This window comes from Armigeres subalbatus, chromosome 2, assembly GCF_024139115.2.
Source record: "Armigeres subalbatus isolate Guangzhou_Male chromosome 2, GZ_Asu_2, whole genome shotgun sequence".
Classification (NCBI taxonomy): Eukaryota; Metazoa; Arthropoda; class Insecta; order Diptera; family Culicidae; genus Armigeres; species Armigeres subalbatus.
In genome coordinates, this window is record NC_085140.1 from 399,589,209 (window position 1) to 399,613,875 (window position 24,667).

The 24,667-nt window shown below is 42.5% G+C and overlaps 1 protein-coding gene across 2 annotated transcripts in view; it reads left to right on the top strand.

Annotated features, from left to right (window-relative positions):
* Positions 1–24,667, top strand: part of LOC134213273 (aryl hydrocarbon receptor nuclear translocator homolog) — a 627,873-nt gene that overhangs the window by 33,279 nt on the left and 569,927 nt on the right. Inside the window, exons 1-2 of one of the 2 annotated variants that reach the window (XM_062692165.1) lie at positions 6,354–6,640; positions 12,659–12,716. In XM_062692165.1, coding sequence (XP_062548149.1) covers positions 6,595–6,640; positions 12,659–12,716 — 104 coding nt within the window. In that variant the 5' untranslated portion in view covers positions 6,354–6,594. Of the gene's footprint in view, positions 1–6,353; positions 6,641–12,658; positions 12,717–24,667 lie in introns of those variants that run through there. The other variant, XM_062692167.1, reaches the window with a different exon arrangement.

Below are 24,667 nucleotides of genomic sequence, written 5' to 3' on the forward strand. Positions count from 1 at the left end.
CTGAAATCGACCCCTATCGATTTCCACCTCGGGACCAATACCATTTGGACTGCCCCGTTCTTTGCCAGCCACCAGGTATTTAATGTTGACAGAGTTTATTATTAGCCCTATTCTTTCAGTCTTCCGTTTAAAAGCCAAGAAAGCCTTTTCCTCTGCTCTGCAATTTACACCAATGATGACGATGTCATCCGCAAAACCAAGGAGCATGTAAGACTTGTTGATAATGGTTCCGTGCCTTTGCACACCAGATCTCTCGTTTTGCACCTTTCAGGGCTATGTTGAATAGCAGATTAGAGAGCGCATCGCCTGCTTCAATCCATCTAACGTCACGAACGAATCGGATGACTCATCAGATATTCTGACGCTGGATTTGAATCTATCCAGCATCGCACGAATCAGCCTAATAAGCTTTACCTGAAAGCCATGTTCTAGCATTATATGCCACAGTTCGTTCCATTTCACTGAGTCGTTAGCTGCCATGAAATCCACAAACAGATAATAAGTCCTCAAGGAACTTATCAAAGTTTGTCGCAGAGTAAACACCCGGTTGACTGTTATTCTTCCTTCTTGAAAACCGCTTTTATATTCGCCGACAAAGGTCTCCGCAAACGGACGTACTCAGCTAAACACCATTCTGGAGATTATCTTATAGGGTAGGTGGTATTGACGAGTGTCATACCTTGTTAGTTAGTTGTTTCGTTCAGGCGGTCAATCCCATTTTTTTAAGCTCGGCCGGGATTTTGTCCTTCCCAGCGGCCTTACCGTTCTTTAGCTCTTGGGGGTCGTACACTTATTACGTAAGCAATTTTTATGCGTTTTTCCCCATGTAAGATTTTTTTCATACAAATGATTTTTTATTTATATGAAGCGTAAGATATTAACCGACCCCTTCTCCCCCCATAAGTGCTTACGTAATATGTGTACGGCCCCTTGAACAGCCTTTCTGATTCTGTTTGTGCCTTCTCTGTCCGATTATCCGTTGAACAATAGCTCAAAGTGCTCCTTCCACCTAGCAAGCAACTCCTGCTCGGTCGGCCAACATATTTCCGGAGCTGTCATTGATTATGACTGGCGCCGGTGTGCTTTTCTTGTGCATGTTGTTGATCGTTTTGTAGAACTTCCGCGCGTTGTTTCTGGCAAAGCTTCCCTCTGCCTCTCAGAGTACTTTTTAGTCATATGTTCTTACGTCAGTGGAGTTTTTTTTTGTCAGTTGCTCTTAGTTCTTTATATCGTTCTCTATTTTGGCGCGTAGTCGCAACTAGCATGGAGCTCCTGGCCTGGTTTTTCCCATGTTGCTTTTTGCCATTCCACATCAAACCAGCCTTTCCGTTGTACCAAGTACCTCTGGTAGACTTGTTACCGCAACACGTTCAAAATTTCTCCAGTTGGGTGTCCTTCGATTTTTTCGTCGAGCTTATGAGCGAATTGCTCCGCAACGCCCTCGTTCGACAGTCTCTGCCGCATGGTTCTCTCTTGCCTAGAACCGGTGATGCTGGAGATAGTGGTCAGAGTCAATATTTCGGCCTCGGAATGTTCTCACATCTATGGCATCTGAAAAATGCCAACCGTCCACCACAACATGATCGATTTGTAAACACGTATCGCCATTTCGGTGTCTCCAGGTGTGCTATTGAATATTCTGGCGTGCAAAATAGGTGCTACAGATAGCCATTTCTCTGGCTTCGGCAAAATTGACATTTTTTTTGTAAAATCATTCCAAACGGCACGCAGGTGAAATGGACTGACGAAGCTGGTTACCTCGGTATAACATAAGAGAGCAAGCTGATCTTCAGGCAGCAGGTCTACACATCTATCATCAAATTCAGAATTTGCGGATTTTGCGATACTTCTTGATTATTGCAAATTGGCTCTGTCACAAAATAACAGCTGTCGCCTTGCCACAAACAAAGTGCCTATCAAAAAAGATGGAAACGTCAAATGCATCGTTGAAAACATCATCGAGTTTCTCGGCCTTCCTCATATGATCCCACAGCTTCAAGTTTGTTTCCGCATAACACCCAAGCCATCTAACTGGACTGATCTATCCGTCACACCTAACATCATCGCAGTTTTTGCTGTTCGCAGAGCCAAAGGTGCCATTCTCCGTAAGTACTTTGAAGTGCACAACGTTCTTCAGAATGTTCTTCAGTGCAAATATCACCTTTATGCCGACGATCTTCAGATCGCTATCACAGGTCCAGTTGATTAACTAGATTATCTGATTGCAAAGATCAACACCGATCTTAAGGCAATCGAACGCTGGGCAGCTACTAACACTCTAGCCCCAAATCCCAAGAACACTCTAGCCCCAAATCATCTTTAACCGTGGAGGCCCAAGCAACAGTACCATTAGAAAGTGTTAAGAATCTCGGCCTTCACATGGACAGACATCTGACATAGGGTTACCAAGTGAACGATGTGATAGCGAGAGTTTATGGGACACTGCGACCGCTCCGGAGATTTTCTTTCATTTGCGACTAATCAAAAACTTGCGCAGGCTGTGGTGGCTCCGTTCTTCACATTCGGCGATGTAATATATTTCCCCGGATTGAGCGCAGCATTGAAAAACCGATTTCACCGATGCTTCAAATCGGTCATCCGTTTCGTGCATCGGTTACGTTCCAGAGACACTACTGAAGCCATAAGAAACATTTTCTTTGGTTGTGATCTACCAAAAAACTATCACCACCGAATCTGCTGCTACATTTACAAGGGGTACTACCATAACCTTCCGGAGTACATCATGGAACATTTGCAGCAAGGCCAAATGCAACGCAGCCGCTCATTTATCGTGCCTCCTCATTCATCACAACTAAGACGAAGTGTATTGATACATGGCATCTCCCTCTGGAATAACTTTTTCCTCGAAATGTGACTGAAACCAACCTTAAATACGTTGAAAAAATCTTTGTTAATTGTTTAGAATGTATTTCTGTATCCACTATATCTACTTTAGTTTAAAATTTCCATAGTTCAACATGGTTGCTTCCTTGACTTCACCTAAGCTTTTGATGTAAAGATTCACGTGATTATTCTCAATAAACTAAATTAAACTAAACAAATTTGATGTAGACAAACAAATCATCCTTCCGCCCGGTGATCGAGTATGGTATATACAAGTCTTGGAGAACTGCGCAAAAAACACCACCTCAAGTTCCAAAAGGAGCAAAATGTTTGACGTAGAACTACGTCTGTCTTTTCTATATTGGGGTACACTTTACGATTGCAAAAAATTGAAAAACGTCACGAAAATATAATAGACTTTGATCGTTAATATCTCAGCCGTTTCTCGATGGATTTTCAATTTTCTTGGGCCATCCGATCAAGGAAGAGTCAACGCTTCATTCCCGATGTACACTGAAGTCGTTTTTTACGCGTTTTATTTTTACACGAGTCGCTTTTTATGCAATTTTTTTCACAAAAATTTCGGGATTAACGCGATGATGGCTGAAGCGTAGTAAGACGAAACGCGTAACGCTAAATTGCTGTTTTGATTTAATTGTCACCGAAAAAAGCCAATTAAAACAACAAATTAACGCGATTTATTTAGACATGTTTTGGAATTTATGCAGTTTTTTACATTGTATTAATTTACGCGACCCATATCCTCCGCGTAAAAGCTGTCTCCAGTGTGTTACAATATTCAAGTATGATTATTTACTACTGAACACTTGCTAACAGTTTAGCAATCGATTTTGGTGAATCAGTCAAACTCGTAAGTGCATCGCAAGCTTCTTCTTCCATAGCACTACATTCCAACTGGAACTTGGCCTGCTTTTCAGCTTTTCGACAACTTTCAACAATCTATTAGAATAAGGAAAATAAGTTCAAAAGTAGCATGTACCAATGCTTTGAATCGAGATACAATTATCGAATGACTTTTACTCTCTAGCGAGTTTTATCAATTGATAATTTGGACATGTGTTCGCTTGAGAGTGTTGTTCATTCTTGATTATTTGAAAATTTTATTTTCATCATCCTTTTCAAATTTTGGTTTAAAAATTATGTTCGCTCAATCTCAGCAGACAATCACGAAATCAAACATTACTGCCACGTAGTTCACCGTCACCTTTGCGTACAACCCGATTGGGCTGCACATTTGAGTTTTTTTTTACGAATGATTTTCGACACTTTGGCTTGAAGGGGCTTGAGAACAACAGGATCTAGCACCCGGGCGAGACGCAAATGTTGAGCATTATTTTTGGTGAGGTGGTAGAACGCTACAGGGCACGCTGTTAAATTGTTAAATATGTAGGAATTTAAATTTTATAATATTCATTCAAACTATTGGCGCTCCAAAAGGCCGGAACGTAAATTAGAATAAATAAAAAACATAAAAAAGAGAAAAGTTTACCGAACAGTTCAGCTATTTAAAGCTCGGGAAGACTTGCCGGATACCTACTGTAAAATAATTGGGGTGTGAAAAAAGGAAAAAGGAACTTGGTGAATAACGACTTCTGGTCGTAATTCGAATCCAATGATCGCTGCATTTTTTTTACATATGATGAGAACAAAGGCAAAACTTTTCAAAGATTGCCTTATGAGAACATCAATAATTGTTCTTGACGAGACACATGTATCCATTCCATATTCAACCTAAATCAATAATACGTTGCTTCCGTTGCTGCGTTTGACAACTACAAACAACAAGATGTAATTGAAACAGAAATTTCGACGAAAAAGTAAAACAACGATCTGACATCTGCGGCCGATTCCATCCAAATTGTGCTCCCCAACTCACAGCCTCTTGTGATTGCTCCCCCTTATGGTTCGGAAATACGAATGGCCGCGCTCCAGTTGGTTCCGCCAGTCAGTGTGCACAACACGGCAAATTTGCATTTGTCCGTATGTACCTTTACCGCCCACCTACCGACCCACCTACGTACGTATCGATCTTGCAATGTGCTGCATGCAAAACTGCCAAGGAGCAGCACCGAGTTCTTCTAGAGCTGCCAGTGCTTCTAAGGTTTCTGATGTAAGGTAGCGGATGGACGATATGCTCTGCTGTTGCTATTGCTACCGGTATCCTGTGCGATGCTGCCTCTTCTAGTGTTAAGGAGTGGGACGGGGATCCAAGTGCACAACGTTTGCATACTAATGGACCTAATCTAATCAACCGTCGTCGTCGTCGTCCTCGCTGTTCTCGTCGTCGTTGCCTTGGCCGTTTGTTGCTGCTCTGGAGAAGTTTCGGTGTTGCTCCACATTGTGCCCCATCTTCGAGAACGACAAACGGTTTGCCTCCACTGGATTGTTCCGATGATGAAGGATGTGTTGCGAGATGTTTGGTAGTTTGGAAGGAGGAGATTCCCGCGAGAAGCGAGTCATGCGCATTTCACCAAACCTGGTGAAATGTGCAACGTATCGTGACAATGGCATGGACACAGTGGTTCTAAAAAATGGTACAGTTGTACATAATTTCCTGTTTTTTACGAGATAATCAGCATGTCGATTATTTCAAAATGAATGTTTGTTTCAAACGCATGACAGGAAGAACTTTAACTTTTCGTTCTTCAAAACTTCATTACGTTCTTCAAAACTTCATAGTCTTTATACCTAGCCTATTTAAAAGTAACTTCTAATGTTATAATTAAAAGTCCTGGTTCTCGCTCTGCATTCAATAAATTTGTTTCTAATGACGTAACATTCATGTAGAGTATATTATTTCTGTTAATCAGCTGATGTCGAATTGAAAAGTATTAAAAAGAGACAAAAACATCGTTTTAAAAAACCAGGGGAAATCTCTATGAACTTTCAAAAAGATCCCTCGGATTATGTGTTATGGTTAAAGAAATTTCATTGGCCTCTCTGCTTACGAATATGTTTTAAACTATACAGATTTTTCTTTAGAATATTTCCAAATCTAATAATCTAATAATTATTTGTCAGCAATCTCAATTCCAAATAGAATATCATCAGTAGGATTTAATTCCCTGGCATTCCAACACACGTTCGTTCCACTGTGGTTCTGGTGTCTTCTAGGAAGCGGTCAGCAGAGCTGGATGAATGATGAAGGTGTATCTGCGAGAGCACGGCTTTCAACAGCAGCATCGCATCGGTATGGGCACACCATCAGCTGAGAGTGAGTGCTGATCATCAGCAACGGGCTCGTCGTCGGCTTCAAGCAGTAACTAACACCGCGAGAGTCTTATCGGGTCAATTTTATCTTCCTCTGGGTGTAGCACTGTTTGGGCTGGAGCGCGGTCAGCATCCAGTACTCTGCAAGGATTCGTCTCCGTCTTATCTTTTGCTCGGTAGCCGCTGAACTATTACGAGTGCTCGCTGCACCATTTGGGTTCTCGGTCACAAGATCCACTGGATGGTGTCGATTATTCTGCATTGAAACCGGACAACCTTTAATTAGTTCGCAACGATAACTGCAATTGTGCTTCAATATATTGGGTCGAAATTTCTTATTTTTGGCCGTTTTGGATAAATCGTGCACAAGAATAACGCTGTGATTGTGATACGTTCGCTCTTTTTATTGTATTAGAGATTCGTCAGTGCTTTGTGATTGTTTAAAACCAGGAGTTGTAGTGGAATTTTCTTCATTTCAAGCCATTTAGGTGAAAAGAAGACAGCCGGAACGCGCTTCTAATGGCCATGTGGAACTATGGATTTTATGGATTCGATATGTGCGCCTGTAAGGATCTTTATATGTTTAGACCAGTAGTGTTCTTCATGTTGTCAATATTTGTGCATAATTTTGGTAGAAGTAATGTCTCCTTTGAATTGGTCACATTCGACTTGTTCACAACCTTTATGTGGGTAAAAATGATATTCACCTCGCAACATGATTGTCATTTCCGCCGACTATCTACATGTCATGGCACTGTACTTTAATATCTCTTCTTATGTTAATGATTTCATCCGCCCCACCAATCCCCACACATTTTTGTTGTTGTCAGACAGTTGAAAAACAGATAATATTCCACGGTGATTAAAGCTCTGTTAGTAGCCCAATTCCACATACATATTTGTTTTTTAGATTTCGATAATGGCTCAATTTGGATTTGTTTTGGTCATGTTTTGTTCAGGATGCTCTGCCCTTAGCCCACTTGCCACTTTTGGGCAATAACAAACACAACGGAAATAGCAAGTGACATTTGTTTTTCTATTACTTCAAACAAATGTTAATTTCAATGTTTGAAAACTGAATTTTTATAGGGGAACTGCTCCTGGAATTCATCTCATGGCTCCGATATTCATCCCATCAAAAACAAAGCAATGGAAAGCAATTTGATTCGTTTCTTATTTTTGTGATTTTTTTCCAGCAGTGAGCACGCATGTTGACAAAAAGAAGCGACGAAATTGGTGCTGTATTACTTTGTTTCGCGATGAGATGAATATATGTTCAGTGAGATGGAGATAGGAACATTTCCCCTATGTAATACGGATGTAAAACAGCATGTGAAAGATTTAATTCTAAAAATGTTGTTCAGTCTATTATGTACTTTCCTTCGTTAGGTTTCGAACCCACAACTCACCACAACCCACCCTCAGTACTGAGGATCCCATCTTTCCCGCATTCGGATCCCATCTTTTGATCAATATGGGGTCATTTTTAACGCGGAAAGATTTCGTCAATTTGTCTCCCATAACTTTGTAAATAAAATAAATCAAACAGCCAAAAACGAATCGCATTTTGAATTTCGATTGTTCTACCGAGTTACCAAGTTTCCATAATCGTAAAGTCGTTTTGCATATGATATCCTTGTATCACACTACTCAGCAGCTCTCACTTTCTCAGCTTCTACTTCTCACATCCTCAGATTCTCTTTCCCACTTTTTCAGTTTCTCTTTCTCATTTTTTCAGCTTCTCTTTCTTATTTCATCAGTTTCTCTTTCTCACTTTTTCAGCTTCTCTTTCGCACTTCCTCTGTTTTTCTTTCTCATTTGCTCGGCCTCTCTTTCTCACTTCCTCAGCTTCTCTTTCTCACTTTATCAGCTTTTCTTTATCACTTCTTTAGTTACTCTTCCTCACTTCTTCAGCTCTTCTTTCTCAATTCCTCAGCTTAGCTTTCTCAATTTCTTAGCTTCTCTTCATTCGTTCCTGAGCTTCTCTTCCTTAGTTCCTCAGCTTCTCTTTCTCAGTTCCTCAGCCTCTCCGTCTTAGTTCCTCAGATTCTTCGTCTTAGTTCCTCAGCTTCTCTGAGTGCGTGTTACGAACAGCAAAACGATCGCGCGATCTCCCGAAATATTGTGTTCTGCTTCTGCATAGTGCGGTCGGTAATAAAGTTAATCAGTGCGTGTTTTTTCATGTTATGAACAGCAGAACGACCGCGCGATCTCCCGAATATAAAGTTAATCAGTGCGCGTTTTTTCATGTTACGAACAGCAGAACGATCGCGCGCGTTCGGAATAAATAAATCGTTCGGAATAAATAAATAAATAGTCGCTTACCAAGGCGACTTCCTATTACCTTATCATATAACCAAATATCCCTTCCCGTGGTACTCACGGAGATGCAGAGGATTCCTCGCTCTCTTGTAGCAATGAGTGTTGAACTAATTACCCTCCCCTAATCCTAAATTGACTGTGAGGACGTGACCGGCATCGTTATTGGTCTTGAATTATTGAAACTGCAAATCATGTACAGTGAGAATAGTTGTTTAATCCCATGAAAGCTATTTATTTGGTGAGCTGTGCAAATTTGTTGTTTCTTGGCCAATCACGACTAGCAACTACGATGTGTACAGTCAATCAAGCTAAGCTTAGTTCCTCAGCTTCTCTGTCTCTTAAGACCTCAGTTTCTCTCTCTGTCTCTTAGTTCTTCAGCTTCTCTCTCTGTTTCTTAGTCCCTCAGCTGCTCTCTTTCTGCCTCTTAGTTCCCCAGCTTTTCTATCTGCCTCTTAGTTCCACAGCTTCCCTTTCTGTCTTTTAGTTCCTCAGCTTCTCTCTCTGTCTCTTAGTTCCTCAGCTTCTCTCTCTGTCCCGAGCAGCTCACATATTGCAGAAAAGTTTATGTGACCCATATGCAATCAAATTCAGTCACATTTGAGTTGCTGCAACCCTAGCAGCACACATGTTTCACGAAGGTTACTGCAACTCATATGTGACCAGATTTAGTCACAATCAAGTTGCTAGATTGATTCCTAGACTTATCCTTAACCTATTTGCTCGCAACAAGTTTCATTCAACGGGAAATCTTGTTCCATTGTTTTCTATTGAAAAGGGCCAGATTCGACTATGAGATCAAAAGTTATGGCCAAATTACGATTTTTATCAAAACAAACGCCACAATTTTTTTTTAGTTTGTGTAATGCAACGAGAAAATCACAAACACCAATAGGTGGATCAATCAAGATTTTTAAGATCAAAATTGCTTTTGGCATTCAACAGTGAAAAATCAGAGAAATCTGCGAAATAAATGCTCTCTCTTGTAGGTCGTCAGCTTCTCCATTTTAGTTCCTCAGCCCCTCTCTCTCTCTTGGTTCCTCAGCTTATCGCACTCTTAGTTTCTGAGCTTCTCACACTCTTAGTTCCTGAGCTTCTCGCACTCTTAGTTCCTGAGCTTCTCGCACTCTTAGTTCCTGAGCTTCTCGCACTCTTAGTTCCTGAGCTTCTCGCACTCTTAGTTCCTGAGCTTCTCGCACTCTTAGTTCCTGAGCTTCTCGCACTCTTAGTTCCTGAGCTTCTTGCACTCTTAGTTCCTGAGCTTCTCGCACTCTTAGTTCCTGAGCTTTTCGCACTCTCAGTTCCTGAGCTTCTCGCACTCTTAGTTCCTGAGCTTCTCGCACTCTTAGATCCTGAGCCTCTCGCACTCTTAGTTCCTGAGCTTTTCGCACTCTTAGTTTCTGAGCATCTCGCACTCTTAGTTCCTGAGCTTCTCGCACTCTTAGTTCCTGAGCTTTTCGCACTCTCAGTTCCTGAGCTTCTCGCACTCTTAGATCCTGAGCCTCTCGCACTCTTAGTTCCTGAGCTTCTCGCACTCTTAGTTCCTGAGCTTCTCGCACTCTTAGATCCTGAGCCTCTCGCACTCTTAGTTCCTGAGCTTCTCGCACTCTTAGTTCCTGAGCTTTTCACACTCTCAGATCCTGAGCTTCTAGCACTCTTAGATCCTGAGCCTCTCACACTTTTAGTTCCTGAGCTTCTCGCACTCTTAGTTCCTGAGCTTCTCGCACTCTTAGTTACTGAGCTTCTCGCACTTATAGTTCCTGAGCTTCTCACACTCTTAAGTCCTGAGCTTCTCGCACTCTTAGTTCCTGAGCTTCTCGCACTCTTAGTTCCTGAGCTTCTCGCACTCTTAGTTCCTGAGCTTCTCGCACTCTTAGATCCTGAGCCTCTCGCACTCTTAGTTCCTGAGCTTCTCGCACTCTTAGTTCCTGAGCTTCTCGCACTCTTAGTTCCTGAGCTTCTCGCACTCTTAGTTCCTGAGCTTCTCGCACTCTTAGTTCCTGAGCTTCTCGCACTCTTAGTTCCTGAGCTTCTCGCACTCTTAGTTCCTGAGCTTCTCGCACTCTTAGTTCCTGAGCTTCTCGCACTCTTAGTTCCTGAGCTTTTCGCACTCTCAGTTCCTGAGCTTCTTGCACTCTTAGATCCTGAGCCTCTCGCACTCTTAGTTCCTGAGCTTTTCGCACTCTTAGTTCCTGAGCTTCTCGCACTCTTAGTTACTGAGCTTCTCGCACTTATAGTTCCTGAGCTTCTCACACTCTTAAGTCCTAAGCTTCTCGCACTCTTAGTTACTGAGTTTCTCGCACTCTTAGTCCCTGAGCTTCTCACACTCTTAGTTCCTGAGCTTCTCTCTCTTACTTCCTGAGCTTCTCGCACTCTTAGTTCCTGAGCTTTTCGCACTCTTAGCTCCTAAGCTTCTCGCACTCTTAGTCCCTGAGCTTCTCGCACTCTTAGTTCCTGAGCTTCTCTCTCTTAGTTTCTCAGCTTTTCTCTCTCTTAGTTCATCAGCTTCTCTTTTTCTTAGTTTCTCAGCTTCTCTCTCTCTGAGTTCCTCATCTTCTCTCTCTTAGTTCCTCAGATTCTCTCTCTGAGTTCCTCAGCTTCATCGTCTTCGTTCCACAGCTTCATACGAAATGGCAATATGTTCGCTCCAAAACCAAACTTTTAATAGTAGGCCCGGAGAACCCACTGTCCAATATACCAATCCACTAAGTACGATGACGATTGCTTTTGTCAGTTCAACAGTTAAAAGTCAGATAAATCTGCGAAATAAATGCGTTGTCGGTGACATTAATACACCCAACCAGCGACTGTTAGATTTTCTCACAATTCTGTGTAAGAACTTACCAAAACCGGTATAACAACTGGGCATATGCGAGATTGTTGGATTCTTTTATTCGCATATGCCCAGTTCTTATGCAGGTTTTGATTGCTTCTTTTCAGAATTGTTAGAAAATCTAACAATCACCAGTTGGATGTAAGTACATATACGCCAAGGCTATAATTTGATCGCTCTAAAAACAATTTTTTTATAGAAGGCCTGCACCCAACCGGCGGTTGTTAGATTTTCCAACAATTCTGTATAAGAATCTACCAAAACCTGTATAAGAACTGGGCATATGCGAAATTGCCAGCTTCTTATACAAATATTGTATAAGAATCTAACAATTTTGTAAGCTTTTCTTACATTTTTTGTATAAGAATCTAACAATTTCGTATATGCCCAGTTCTTATACAGGTTTTGGTAGATTCTTATACAGAATTGTTAGAAAATCTAAAAACCGCCGGTTGGGTGTGGAGACTCATAGTGTTATATACCGATCAGCTCAGGCCAGATGGAACTATGGGCTTAGAAGTTATGGTCAAAACACTGTTTTGCCTTTCTCGTATACTAAGTTGCAACAAAAACAAACTTTTTATAGAACCGGGCCCATAGTTTTATTGTGTTATACACCCAGTTCTTTTTTTACACGGTTGGGTTTTAGTCGATTATGACCTTTAGCGTCAATGAAACTATGAGTTAAGAAAATTCAGATGGTATTCAAAAAGCTGTGAAGGTTCAGGTTAACCGAGAATTTAATGAATGCCAACCGTGTAAAAAAATATTAGGTGTATACCAATCGACTCAGTTCGACGAATTGAGGTGATGTCTGTGTGTATGTATGTATCTCGATCAGGTTGCGTTCGACGAGGAATCCTGTCCAATTATTTCCTTGCTGGGTTAGACTATGGGATGAAAAAAGTTATCCATCGCTAGGTGGATAAATCAGTGTTTTTTGTTCTAATGATTAATTGATAAATAATAATTAATAATTTTGAGTTTGGTTTTGTTGGGTAAATAGAATTCTGGCATCTGGATTTTAAAACAAACGCTCGTATGTACAACGAGCGTTTGTTTTAAAATCTAAACAGGGGGTATACTGTCAATATTTTGAATGTGAAGCAATGATTATTCTATAGATTTTCGTCAAAAACATTATTTGTGAAAATAATTGGATATTGACGAAAATAATCTGAGGCAGATATCCCCTCCTAATGCACAAGAAAACCTTTCTTTTTTCATTTTTGTGGCTTCTGCTGATGTCTTTCTATTTGAATACTTTTGTCGTTTCAGTATAAACATAAACCGTTAACGGATTTAACCTTGTTAAAATTCTCCTTTTCTGATTGTTTTCTAACTACTGTTATTTCAAAGTATCGCCGACTAAATAGTCCTATTTCGATTATCATAAATTTCGTCTCTAATACGTCTTTCTCTTCTTTTCAGTAACTGATCCAAATCAAGTGGCAGTTGCGCAGCAAAAACGTCGCGTTCCTGGTTTAGGGTAAGTACGCGTCTCATCTCTATTTTGCATACATATGGCAACGGTCATTAGCCGACATCGATTGAAGCGTTGAGACTGGTTATCCGGTGAGTTAGCCGCCTTCATGTGCGCAATATTGTTTTTCGATGCTAAAAAACTGTATCAATCGATGCTTTCTATATGGAAATTTATGCTGCCACCAGCAGTATGTTGTGTTCGTACATAGGTATGAGAAAGCAGAAATTGAAAATTGACATTGACGACATTGATGGTGGTGGCTACGATGCAGTGCTGCTTCCCCATAGGATAAACTCTTTGAAACGGTTGTGAACAACAAGACTCTCGCGAATGTTGGTTCCGCCGTCATCTTTATGACTATCAAAGTTGTTGTCGTCGTCGTCTAGTGCACTCGTTGTTTGTATTGAATTTACTGCCACCTATTTTGCTGGAATCAGGAAGCTCTCGTTGCGAGGTAGACCGCTTGCCGATGTGGAGTAAACAAAATCAATAAAATTTAAATGGCATTCCAATACTGATGTCGTGGTAAGAATGTTCATGCTTCTTTTGCTCTTGATTTTGCTCGATAGGTAAATTAGGCTGCACGACATTTTTTTCTTCTTCAAAACGCAAAAGGAATTCTGAAAAAAATTTGATCAAATGTGTTGATATTGAGATTGCGTATCGTCGTTCGTCATGTTAGCCGATCGTTACCGTAGCCTGGATCGTCGAAGGCCAACCGTTTGGGCGCTCCGGTATCAAACTGAACGATTTTCCCTTCGGCGGTGTTTGCCTGTTTAACTCAGCTGTCAGAATTTTCAATTATATCTATTTACGGCGATTGGATCGCAACGCGCACATCATTATCAAGTTAAAATTTTATGCCTTAATTATAATCTTTCTTGGCCTCAACCAACCGCTTGTGTGCACAAGCGCAACACATTACTGGCTGCACTCGGGGCAGCGTCGACACAGGCGGATATTTGATCAATCCAGTTAGATGGAATCATTCTTTTACTCGGAATATCTGATTATTTTCAGTTAGATGGACAAGCACGGAGTTATGTTTTTCTGACTGAACAGAAAAATTGCTGTTTTGATCTATTTTTCATCAAAAAAGTCAATTAAAAACAAGACATGTTTTCACGGCGATTCTTACAACTGATTGCTTACTTTTAGCTCAGTGTTTTGAATGCATCTCCATACTTTTAAGTGATAGATTTGTATGCTAAAAATAGCATTTTGTGTTTATTTTTTATGTGTTCATACTATATATAATAGCCCTGTTTGTCTGTCCGGTGACTAGCCAACCAGACGCAGCACGCGGGGAAATTCTCACAAAAAAATAAAATATTTCACACTTTAATTCTTTTTTACTATCAGATGCAGAAAACAAAACCAGTGACACCCTTAGACAACCAGACACAGCATTTGATGAAAAAAAAATCACAGACAACAGACGTTGAAAATTTTGATTGAAAAAAAAAACACTTGCCACGGGCGCTACAGCGTCCATAAATAAACTAGTTGATTATATTAGCGTAACATCTTATATCTGAGACATTGCCGTATCCCAGCAACTCAGATCAAGTCGCATCCGAAGATTTCTAGCTCACTATATGACTAGAAATGGGATTTGGGCTCTATATTTCCTTTGAGGAATCTTCCAAGTGAATCATTTTCGCTCGAATCCTTCGAATCCTACATTTCTGTGGGATGCCACATATAATAAAGTAGTGACTTCGCCACAGCATCGTTTTCGTTGTCGAAAACAATTTTTTTACCACTTCGATACTTCAAATACCTGCCTGTGTACCGTTGGTCGTCTACTCCATTAGCTAAGGGGCCGTACACATATTACGTAAGTACTTATGGGGGGAGGGGGGGTCTGTCAATATCTTACGCGTCATATAAATAAATAATCTTTTGTATGGAAAAAATCTTACATGGGGGGAGGGGGGGTTGAAAAACCCAGAAAAATTGCTTACGTAATAAGTGTACGGCCCCTAATCACTATCAGCGCGCGCGGGCACAATTTGAATTGCAAAAATAAACCAACCGACAAGTTAAGGTATGAAAAAAAACAGCTGTCAAAGAAAATCGCCTTTTCCATATTCGCCGCTTTGCTAACTGCCCGATCGGCCACCTTCTCGTCCGACGACGTCGACGGCCACGATTGTGTAGATATACAACATTCCATGTTTCGCAAATTGCAGAATTTTTGTTATCGAGAAATCAATCACCGTTATTTTCGATGAAATTGCACACTCCCGTCAATGAGGAACCACAAGCGTTGGAAGATGATGCGGATGACGCATGGACGTACATATTTAGGTGCCTGCTATCGAGTCAATGGATGAACGCCGTCAAATGGTGGTGCGCACATGCTATTGCTGACTTAGTTGACGGCGGCGTACGAAACTGACTGCCGCGAGCGACAGTTTTCTTTAAAATCTTCAAAGCGTGTGCAACAATGTTGCGGTGGTCTCGGAATAAATGGCCCAAATGACATTTGGCCAATGACAAACGCAATTTGAATTGAACTGGATCGACCATAGAACTCATTGTTTCAGGGTTAGAAATCCGTACCATCTCTGAAAATATACTCAACTTAGGGGAGGGAATGTAACCTCTGCTCTTCGGTGGGAATCAAACCCTAGGATCGTGGTTTCGATTCCTATTCCTGCATGAGCTTCGAGTGCATTCCGGCAGATCTATGCAGTTGGTAGAGAGTAGAAAGCATTATGCCAAGCATTGTGAAATGATTTTTCGGCATCGATGATTTGGAAACATATTTTTTTCCGTCTGAGTTTAGGTGGGACGCTAAACAGCCCTGACACGACGGCCCTCTGACGAGACAGGAGGTTTGCGCAGGCCCAATAAGCAGCCTGGAAAACCAATAATTACGAACAATATAAGAGATAATGCGACTCGATATAATCGGCAAAGACCTAGGCGACGAATAAAGGATCACGATTGGAAGCTTGTAACATGGAACTGCAAGTCGCTAGGTTTTGCAGGTTGCGACAGGATGATCTACGATGAATTACATCCCCGCAACTTCGACGTCGTGGCGCTGCAGGAGATTTGCTGGACAGGACAGAAAATGTGGAAAAGCGGGCATCGAGCGACTACCTTCTACCAAAGCTGTGGCACCACCAACGAGCTGGGAACCGGCTTCATAGTGCTGGGTAAGATGCGCCAACGCGTGATTGAGTGGCAGCCAATCAACGCAAGGATGTGCAAGCTGAGGATTAAAGGCCGTTTCTTCAACTATAGCATCATCAACGTGCACTGCCCACACGAAGGGAGACCCGACGACGAGAAAGAAGCGTTCTATGCGCAGCTGGAACAGACATACGATGGATGCCCACTGCGGGACGTCAAAATCGTCATCGGTGACATGAACGCTCAGGTAGGAAGGGAGGAAATGTATAGACCGGTCATCGGACCGGATAGTCTGCATACCGTATCGAACGACAACGATGCATAAACTTTGCAACCTCCCGCGGAATAGTAGTCCGAAGCACTTTCTTCCCCCGCAAGAATATCCACAAGGCCACATGGAAATCACCTAATCAAGTAACGGAAAACCAAATCGACCACGTTCTAATCGACGGTAAATTCTTCTCTGACATCACGAACGTACGCACTTACCGCAGTGCGAATATTGAATCCGACCACTACCTCGTTGCAGTATGTCTGCGCTCAAAACTCTCGACGGTGATCAACACGCGTCGGAGGCGTCCGCCGCGGCTAAACATTGGGCGGCTACAAGACGGTAGAGTAGCCCAAGACTACGCGCAGCAGCTGGAAGTGGCACTCCCAACGGAAGAGCAGCTAGGCGCAGCATCTCTTGAAGATGGCTGGAGAGATATTCGATCCGCCATTGGAAGCACCGCAACCGCTGCACAAGGCACGGTGGCTCCGGATCAGAGAAACGACTGGTATGACGGCGAATGTGAGCAGTTAGTTGAGGAGAAGAATGCAGCATGGGCGAGATTGCTGCAACACCGCACGAGGGCGAACGAGGCACGATACAAACGGGCGCGGACCAGCAAAACTCGATTTTCCGGAGGAAAAAGCACCAGCAGGAAGATCGAGACCGTGAAGAGATGGAGGAACTGTACCGCGCTAATAACGCACGAAAGTTCTATGAGAAGTTGAATCGTTCACGTAAGGGCCACGTGCCACAGCCCGATATGTGTAAGGACATAAACGGGAACCTTCTTACAAACGAGCGTGAGGTGATCCAAAGGTGATATGTGATAAGCACTACGAAGAGCACCTGAATGGGAATATGGCAGATAACGGTGGCGGTATGGTAATGAACCTAGGAGCACGCGCGCAGGACATGTAACTTCCGGCTCCGAATCTCCAGGAAATCCAGGAGGAGATCGGCCGGCTGAAAAACAACAAATCCCCTGGAGTTGACCAACTACCAGGAGAGCTGTTTAAACACGGCGGTGAGGCACTGGCTAGAGCGCTGCACTGGGTGATTACCAAGGTTTGGGAGGATGAGGTTCTGCCGCAGGAGTGGATGCAAGGTGTCATGTGTCCCATCTGCAAAAAGGGCGATAAGCTGGATTGTAGCAACAACCGCGCAATCACATTGCTGAACGCCGCCTACAAGGTGCTCTCCCAAATTTTATGCCGCCGACTAACACCAATTGCAAGAGAGTTCGTGGGGCAGTAACAGGCGGGATTTATGGGTGAACGCTCTACCACAGACCAGGTGTTCGCCATACGTCAGGTATTGCAGAAATGCCGCGAATACAACGTGCCCACACATTATCTATTCATCGACTTTAAAGCCGCATATGCACGCTAATGCACGAAAACGGATTTCCGGATAAACTGATACGGTTGATCAAGGCGACGATGGATCGGGTGATGTGCGTAGTTCGAGTTTCAAGGGCATTCTCGAGTCCCTTCGAAACGCGTAGAGGGTTACGGCAAGGGGATGGTCTTTCGTGTCTGCTATTCAACATCGCTTTGGAGGGAGTAATACGAAGGGCAGGGATTGACACGAGTGGTACGATTTTCACGAAGTCCGTTCAGTTATTTGGTTTCGCCGACGACATTGATATCATGGCACGTAACTTTGAGAGGATGGAGGAAGCCTACTTCAGACTGAAAAGCGAAGCTAAACGGATTGGACTAGTTATCAACACGTCGAAGACGAAGTACATGATAGGAAGAGGCTCAAGAGAGGTCAATGTATCAGGTATCAGGTATCAGAACGTCGGCTCAGGAGGCACGTTCCCCTCAATTTGGGAGATTTGTGCCATCGCCTTCACTATCTTTAGCATTTACCTGACGGAAAAGAAAGTGAAAAGGGGAAAGGAAGAGGAAGTGAAGTTGGAAAGGAGAATGGAACCATTTATAGGAAAGCCAATTGTGTAGACTCACACGCATTCAGCTAGGGACTAAAGAGAGGTCACAAAAACACAGAGGATGTAACAATGGATGAAGGTCAAAGACGAAACACAGAGTGCACTGTGAAAAACGCATAATGCGAATCCATATAGGTGACAATCACAAAGTACATTGTAAAAAAAAATGCATAATGCGAATCCATATAGGTGGAAGTTTGTTGAAAAACTAAGTAAAACATATATTCATAACCCCACACTCACGATGAGGATGAACAAGAGTAGCCAAAGCCGAACGTCAAAGACGAGACACAGAGTACACTGTGAAAAACGCATAATGCGAATCCATATAGGTGGCAATTTGTTGAAAACTAAGTAAAACACATATTCATAACCCCATTCTTATTGAACCTCACGTTGAGATTGAACAAGAGTAGCCGAACCCAAACGTCAAGATTGAAACACAGAGTACATTGTAAAAAAACGCATAATGCGAATCCATGTAGGTGACAATTTGTTGAAAACTAAGTAAAACACGTATCCATAACCCCACTCTTATTTAACCTCACGTTGAGATTGAACAAGAGTAGCCGAAGCCGAACGTCAAGGACTAGACACAGAGTACACTGTGAAAAACGCATAATGCGAATCCATATAGGTAACATACACAAAGTACATTGTAAAAAACGCATAATGCGAATCCATATAGGTGACAATTTGTTGAAAACTAATTAAAACACATATTCATAATCCCACCCTTATTCAACCTCAAGTTGAGATTAAACAAGAGTAGCTGAAGACATACGTCAAAGACGAAACACAGAGTACACTGTGAAAAGCGCATAATGCGAATCCATATACAGTCAAACCTCCATGAGTCGATGTTCTATGACTCGATATCGACTCAAGGAAGCAAATTATGCCATATTAAAAAATATTTTCTGGGTTACTGTGATGGTCTCTTCAAACGGCTTTCCAAAGATTTGCTATTCCTCATCTCGATATTTCCATAAGTCGATGGTCCCTTCAATATCGACTCATGGAGGTTTGACTGTAGGTGACAAACACAAAGTACATTGTAAAAAAAATGCATAATGCGAATCCATATAGGTGGAAGTTTGTTGAAAAACTAAGTAAAACACATATTCATAACCCCACACTCACGTTGAGGATGAACAAGGGTAGCCAAAGCCGAACGTCAAAGACGAGACACAGAGTACACTACGAAAAACGCATAATGCGAATCCATATAGGTGACAATTTGTTGAAAACTAAGTAAAACACTTATTCATGACCCCACTCTTATTTAACCTCACGTTGAGATTGAACAAGAGTAGCCGAAGCCAAACGTCAAGGAAGAGACACAGAGTACACTGTGAAAAAACGCATAATGCGAATCCATATAGGTAACATACACAAAGCACATTGTATAGAACGCATAATGCGAATCCATATAGGTGACAATTTGTTGAAAATTAATTAAAACACATATTCATAACCCTACTCTTATTTAACCTCACGATGAAGTTGAATAAGAGTAGCCGATTATCTCGGAGAAGTAAAAAGTCAACTACGCCATAGCTCCGGTTAGCGCAGCGAGGGCTAAAATACTGTGAAGGGGCCCTGGTGCTTCACAGGCTCCGTTTGCGGTTAGGTTCTTATTAGACCCCCCTAACCATTTATTCGTAGGCACGGTAAGCATAAAGCCGCATCACACCGAAAATTAGGGGTCACCTGTATGGTGGACTTTTACCACTGGAACAGGCAATCCGTAATGTTATTCTTAGCCAAATAACCAGCTGCCGACACCACACGGCTGTCTAGGCTGTTCGTGGAGAGAAGTTGACATTGACTTTACGTCAACTCTCAATGTGGCCGAACAGCCAGTGATGTGCGTAGTTCGAGTTTCAAGGGCATTCTCGAGTCCCTTCGAAACGCGTAGAGGGTTACGGCAAGGTGATGGTCTTTCGTGTCTGCTATTCAACATCGCTTTAGAGGGAGTAATACGAAGGGCAGGGATTGACACGAGTGGTACGATTTTCACGAAGTCCGTTCAGTTATTTGGTTTCGCCGACGACATTGATATCATGGCCCGTAACTTTGAGAGGATGGAGGAAGCCTACTTCAGACTGAAAAGCGAAGCTAAACGGATTGGACTAGTCATCAACACGTCGAAGACGAAGTACATGATAGGAAGAGGCTCAAGAGAGGTCAATGTAAGCCACCCACCACGAATTTCTATCGGTGGTGACGAAATCGAGGTGGTTAAAGAATTCGTGTACTTGGGCTCACTGGTGATCGTCGATAACGATACCAGCAGAGAAATTCGGAGGCGCATAGTGGCTGGAAATCGTACGTACTTTGGACTCCGTAAGACGCTACGATCGAATAGAGTTCGCCGCCGTACCAAACTGACTATCTACAAAACGCGTATAAGACCGGTAGTTCTCTACGGACACGAGACCTGGACGATGCTCGTGGAGGACCAACGCGCACTGGGAGTTTTTGAAAGGAAAGTGTTGCGTACCATCTATGGTGGGGTGCAGATGGCGGATGGTACGTGAAGGAGGAGAATGAACCACGAGTTGCACCAGCTGTTGGGCGAACCATCCATCGTTCACACCGCGAAAATCGGAAGACTGCGGTGGGTCGGGCACGTAGCCTGAATGTCGGACAGTAATCCGGTGAAAATGGTTCTCGACAACGATCCAACGGGAACAAGAAGGCGAGGTGCACATCGGGCAAGGTGGATCGATCAGGTGGAGGACGATTTGCGGACCCTCCGCTGACTGCATGGTTGGCGAAGTGCAGCCATGGACCGAGCTGAATGGAGAAGACTTTTATGTGCAGCACAGGCCACTCCGGCCTTAGTCTGATAATAAATAAATAAATGCTAGTTTTCTAGCTGAAGAAGACTATTTTTGGTTAAATAAGCGCTTCTCTAACTTCCAATGTGTGTTTCGTTTCATCATTTCAAACACTTTTCGCAAGAATTTTCAGGAACCGATTTAATATAAAGTTATGATCCGAACGGGATTTGAACCTAGGACATGAACAAAAATGACGTTTGGATGCGGTCACTCTAGCCATGTCACCACATCGAGTTAGGTTGTTTGTGCCATAAAGGCAAATCCTTTTGCAATATAGATGAGTGACGTTTGGCACACGCACACTAATGTTCGATTCGTCATGTGTAAATATAGTTTGTTTTCCTTCTGTCCATAACCTCAAAATTGATCGAGCCTCCACAATTATTCTAGAAGAGTTAAAAAATATATGAAAAATTACTCATTTCAACCCAAACCGAGCACTTACACATTCGGAAGTGAGAATCCCAATTGGTGATGGCACGAAAAAGATGATAGAAGTGAGGAAACCAGCAAATCAACTTTTCGCGGCACTGGTGGTGTGGTGTGGCATAACAAGTATGACATTCTCTGATCACTTTGCATGCGAGATTCGATACAAAACGCTTAGTTCAAAGAATGTTACACAAAATTGTTTTGGGTGTACACTTTTGGATATTAAAAAATCAAACTCTAGGTAAATATCATTGGAGGAATATAACACATATAGGGAAAATGACGGCTTTGACAGGATTTGTTCTATTATTGCCAGGGGGGTTTTTGTTGACCAAATTTCATGAAATTTGGCCACAATATTCTTTGAAATGCAAAGAATGTTATGGCCAAATTTGAGCATAACTAGTTTTAGAAAACCCCCCTGACAATAATAGAACAAAACCTGCCAAAGCCATCATTTCCCCTACACGCTAACTTTCACTTACTCAGTGACTGAGTAAAATTGTATTGCCATCTCTTTTCTTCTAACGGAAATTTTACTCAGTTTCCGCCAAAAGCAGGACAACTCATAGCTATGAGTAGTCCGGCTTTTGACGGAAACTGAGTAAAATTTCCATGAGAAAAAAAGAGATAGCAATACAATTTTACTCAGTCTCTGAGTAAGTGAAAGTTAGAGTGTATGTATTGTTTTCGAAATTCGAAAACTTTTGTAGGTGGAAAAACCTAGCAAGAAAGGGTATATGCTAAATATGTCCTTATTCTAATCGCTAGAAATCGAGATTGTGATCCTTAAACATGACCAATGACCATTTTGTATGAAAAAAACAGCGATGGTGTTATAATTATTTCCGGGGATGTTGTAAATTATTTGGAGTTTTCAGTTGTCATAAGATAATAACTTTACCGATTCGTATAAGCAAGGATCATACTTCTCACTCATTCGCACGAGCAGAGAATTCTGACTAACGCATATTTTCGCAGAGAAACCGTTTTGCGAGAAAGAAAAAAAGGTCTGATGAGAGATAACCCACACCACCTTCTTCTTCTTCTTATTGGCATTACATCTTCTTCTTCTTCTTTTTCTTATTGGCATTACATCCCCACACTGGGACAGAGCCGCCTCGCAGCTTAGTGTTCATTAAGCACTTCCACAGTTATTAACTGCAAGGTTTCTAAGCCAGGTTACCATTTTAGCATTCGTATATCATGAGGCTAACACGATGATACTTTTATGCCCAGGGAAGTCGAGACAATTTCCAATTCGAAAATTGCCTAGACTGGCACCGGGAATCGAACCCAGCCACCCTCAGCATGGTCTTGCTTTGTAGCCGCGCGTCTTACCGCACGGCTAAGGAGGGCCCCAACCCTAACAACGTTCAGCATAAGCTTTCTACCTTATGCCTCTAAAGAAAGCTAATGTAAAATCATAATTAAAAGAATGTGATTTAGTTTTATTCATCGTTCATGGGATTTCGCTGCGAACGATCAATCCAAAAGTGTTACACTGTTCGGCGAAGTTCGCGGAAGCCAAGTGTACCGACTCGGCACCTAAAGAGGTGTCACCTTTATCCAGATCACACAATCACACATGCTTCTCGTTCCTCTCAGAAGTGTAGGCTGTGCTGTCCTCCCTGGCCTGGCTGCGCTGCTAGCCGCCAATTGCTTCGGGGCGGTCTGCAACCCGCACCGTGATGGTAGTGAGAATGGCTGGTCAAATTAAACTCGGTAGCAAACTACCGTGCCAAGCCGACCCGCGACAGAAAAATGTTATCTGATTCAATTATAAAGTAAAAATGTGTACAACACAAGCCCGCGGTGCAGGAAGGAGCCCACTGACTGTTGCTGCTCTGCTGCCTGACAGAACTCCGCCGTTCGAAACTGTGACTCTAAACGCAATGACGGATGACGGAAACGAGGAAGGTGCATAAGGGTTTGTGTCAAGTACCCGCAACCAAATGAGTGAACCGTGATTCTTGTGAGTGAACGCGCGTGGAGAAAGTTGGTAACGGATACAAATTTTCGGACGGTTTGATGTGACCGCGCGCCAGCACCTTTACGACGAAAGCGATGACGAACGCCAATGAGCATTGATGGTTTCGCTAGAAACCAGCTGTAGAGAAAGAAGGGGCTGTAGAGAAACAAGCGCAAAGTTTTGAGTAATTGGAATAATATAATATAGGTTTCTGTTAACAAGCTATGAAATGGAAACCTAAATTTGTGCTTTATTGTCACATTGCTACAGGATTAGACCCGAAAATTCCGAGGTTATTGGCCAACAGAATACAAAATCATCTTCAAAAATGTTCCTCCACTGTACCTTCACTCACACCGACTTCGGATAACTCCAACCACGGCAGCCAACAATGGCTTCGATGGGGGAGAACGACAAGGGCAACAATTTGCCACTTTGTTTTAATCACGTATTCACATGGTCTTGGCCCCGGGTCTCCGGTTGTTGGAAGCTCGCTGTCGTCGAGGCAGCGGCACTAACGGTAGTTTTGGGTGAGATGTCTGGGCTCAATATTGGAACTGAATAAACATGAATTACTGTGACAATAAAAACCTAGTACTTACACTTGGGTGTGTGTGATTCAAATGGAGCGATCCGCGCTCCCCGTTCTGGGTTGTTGGTTATGGTGCGCCATTACTTTGGTCATTCAATTTGAATATCTTCGACATCTTTCCTACAATGTAAGAGACTTCGTAGAATTGAGGCTCCCCGGTTCGGTTTTCTTCGAAATGAGGCCAATGTCCCGTATTCAAAGTCAAATAAAAGCTTTGCTCTAAGAAACGCGTTTGTTTCACTTGTTACGTTTCCTTTGTTGAACTTTATCGAAAATTAAGAACGTACGTTATGCGTGGGCAACGGCAGAGACGATTCACCGCACATCTTGGAAGGCCTTCTTCATTGTGTGGTGTTTAGCACTGGCTCGTTTTCATTACCGTCTCGGTGATATATGTTTTCCTTTCGCCTTGATTATATCCTTCCTTTCATTTGGTTTTATCTCTTACCCGGTGTAGCAGGCGACCAACTTTCCCGAGTGTAGTGCAATATCCTTATGGTGGCGTTTCATGCGGATATACGAACGACAACGAAAGCATTACATTTGAGCGGTGGAGTACGTCGTTGATTAGGTTTGCCCCGTATCTGGAAGAAGTTATGTATATTAGAATGTTTTCATTTCACCTACCTGCTGCTGCCATTCGCTTCTGTACTTAAGTATGATTTCGAATCATATGGTTATTTGTTTTAGTCTGCTGTTTTCCTTATTATGATTTGATCAACATAATTTGATAG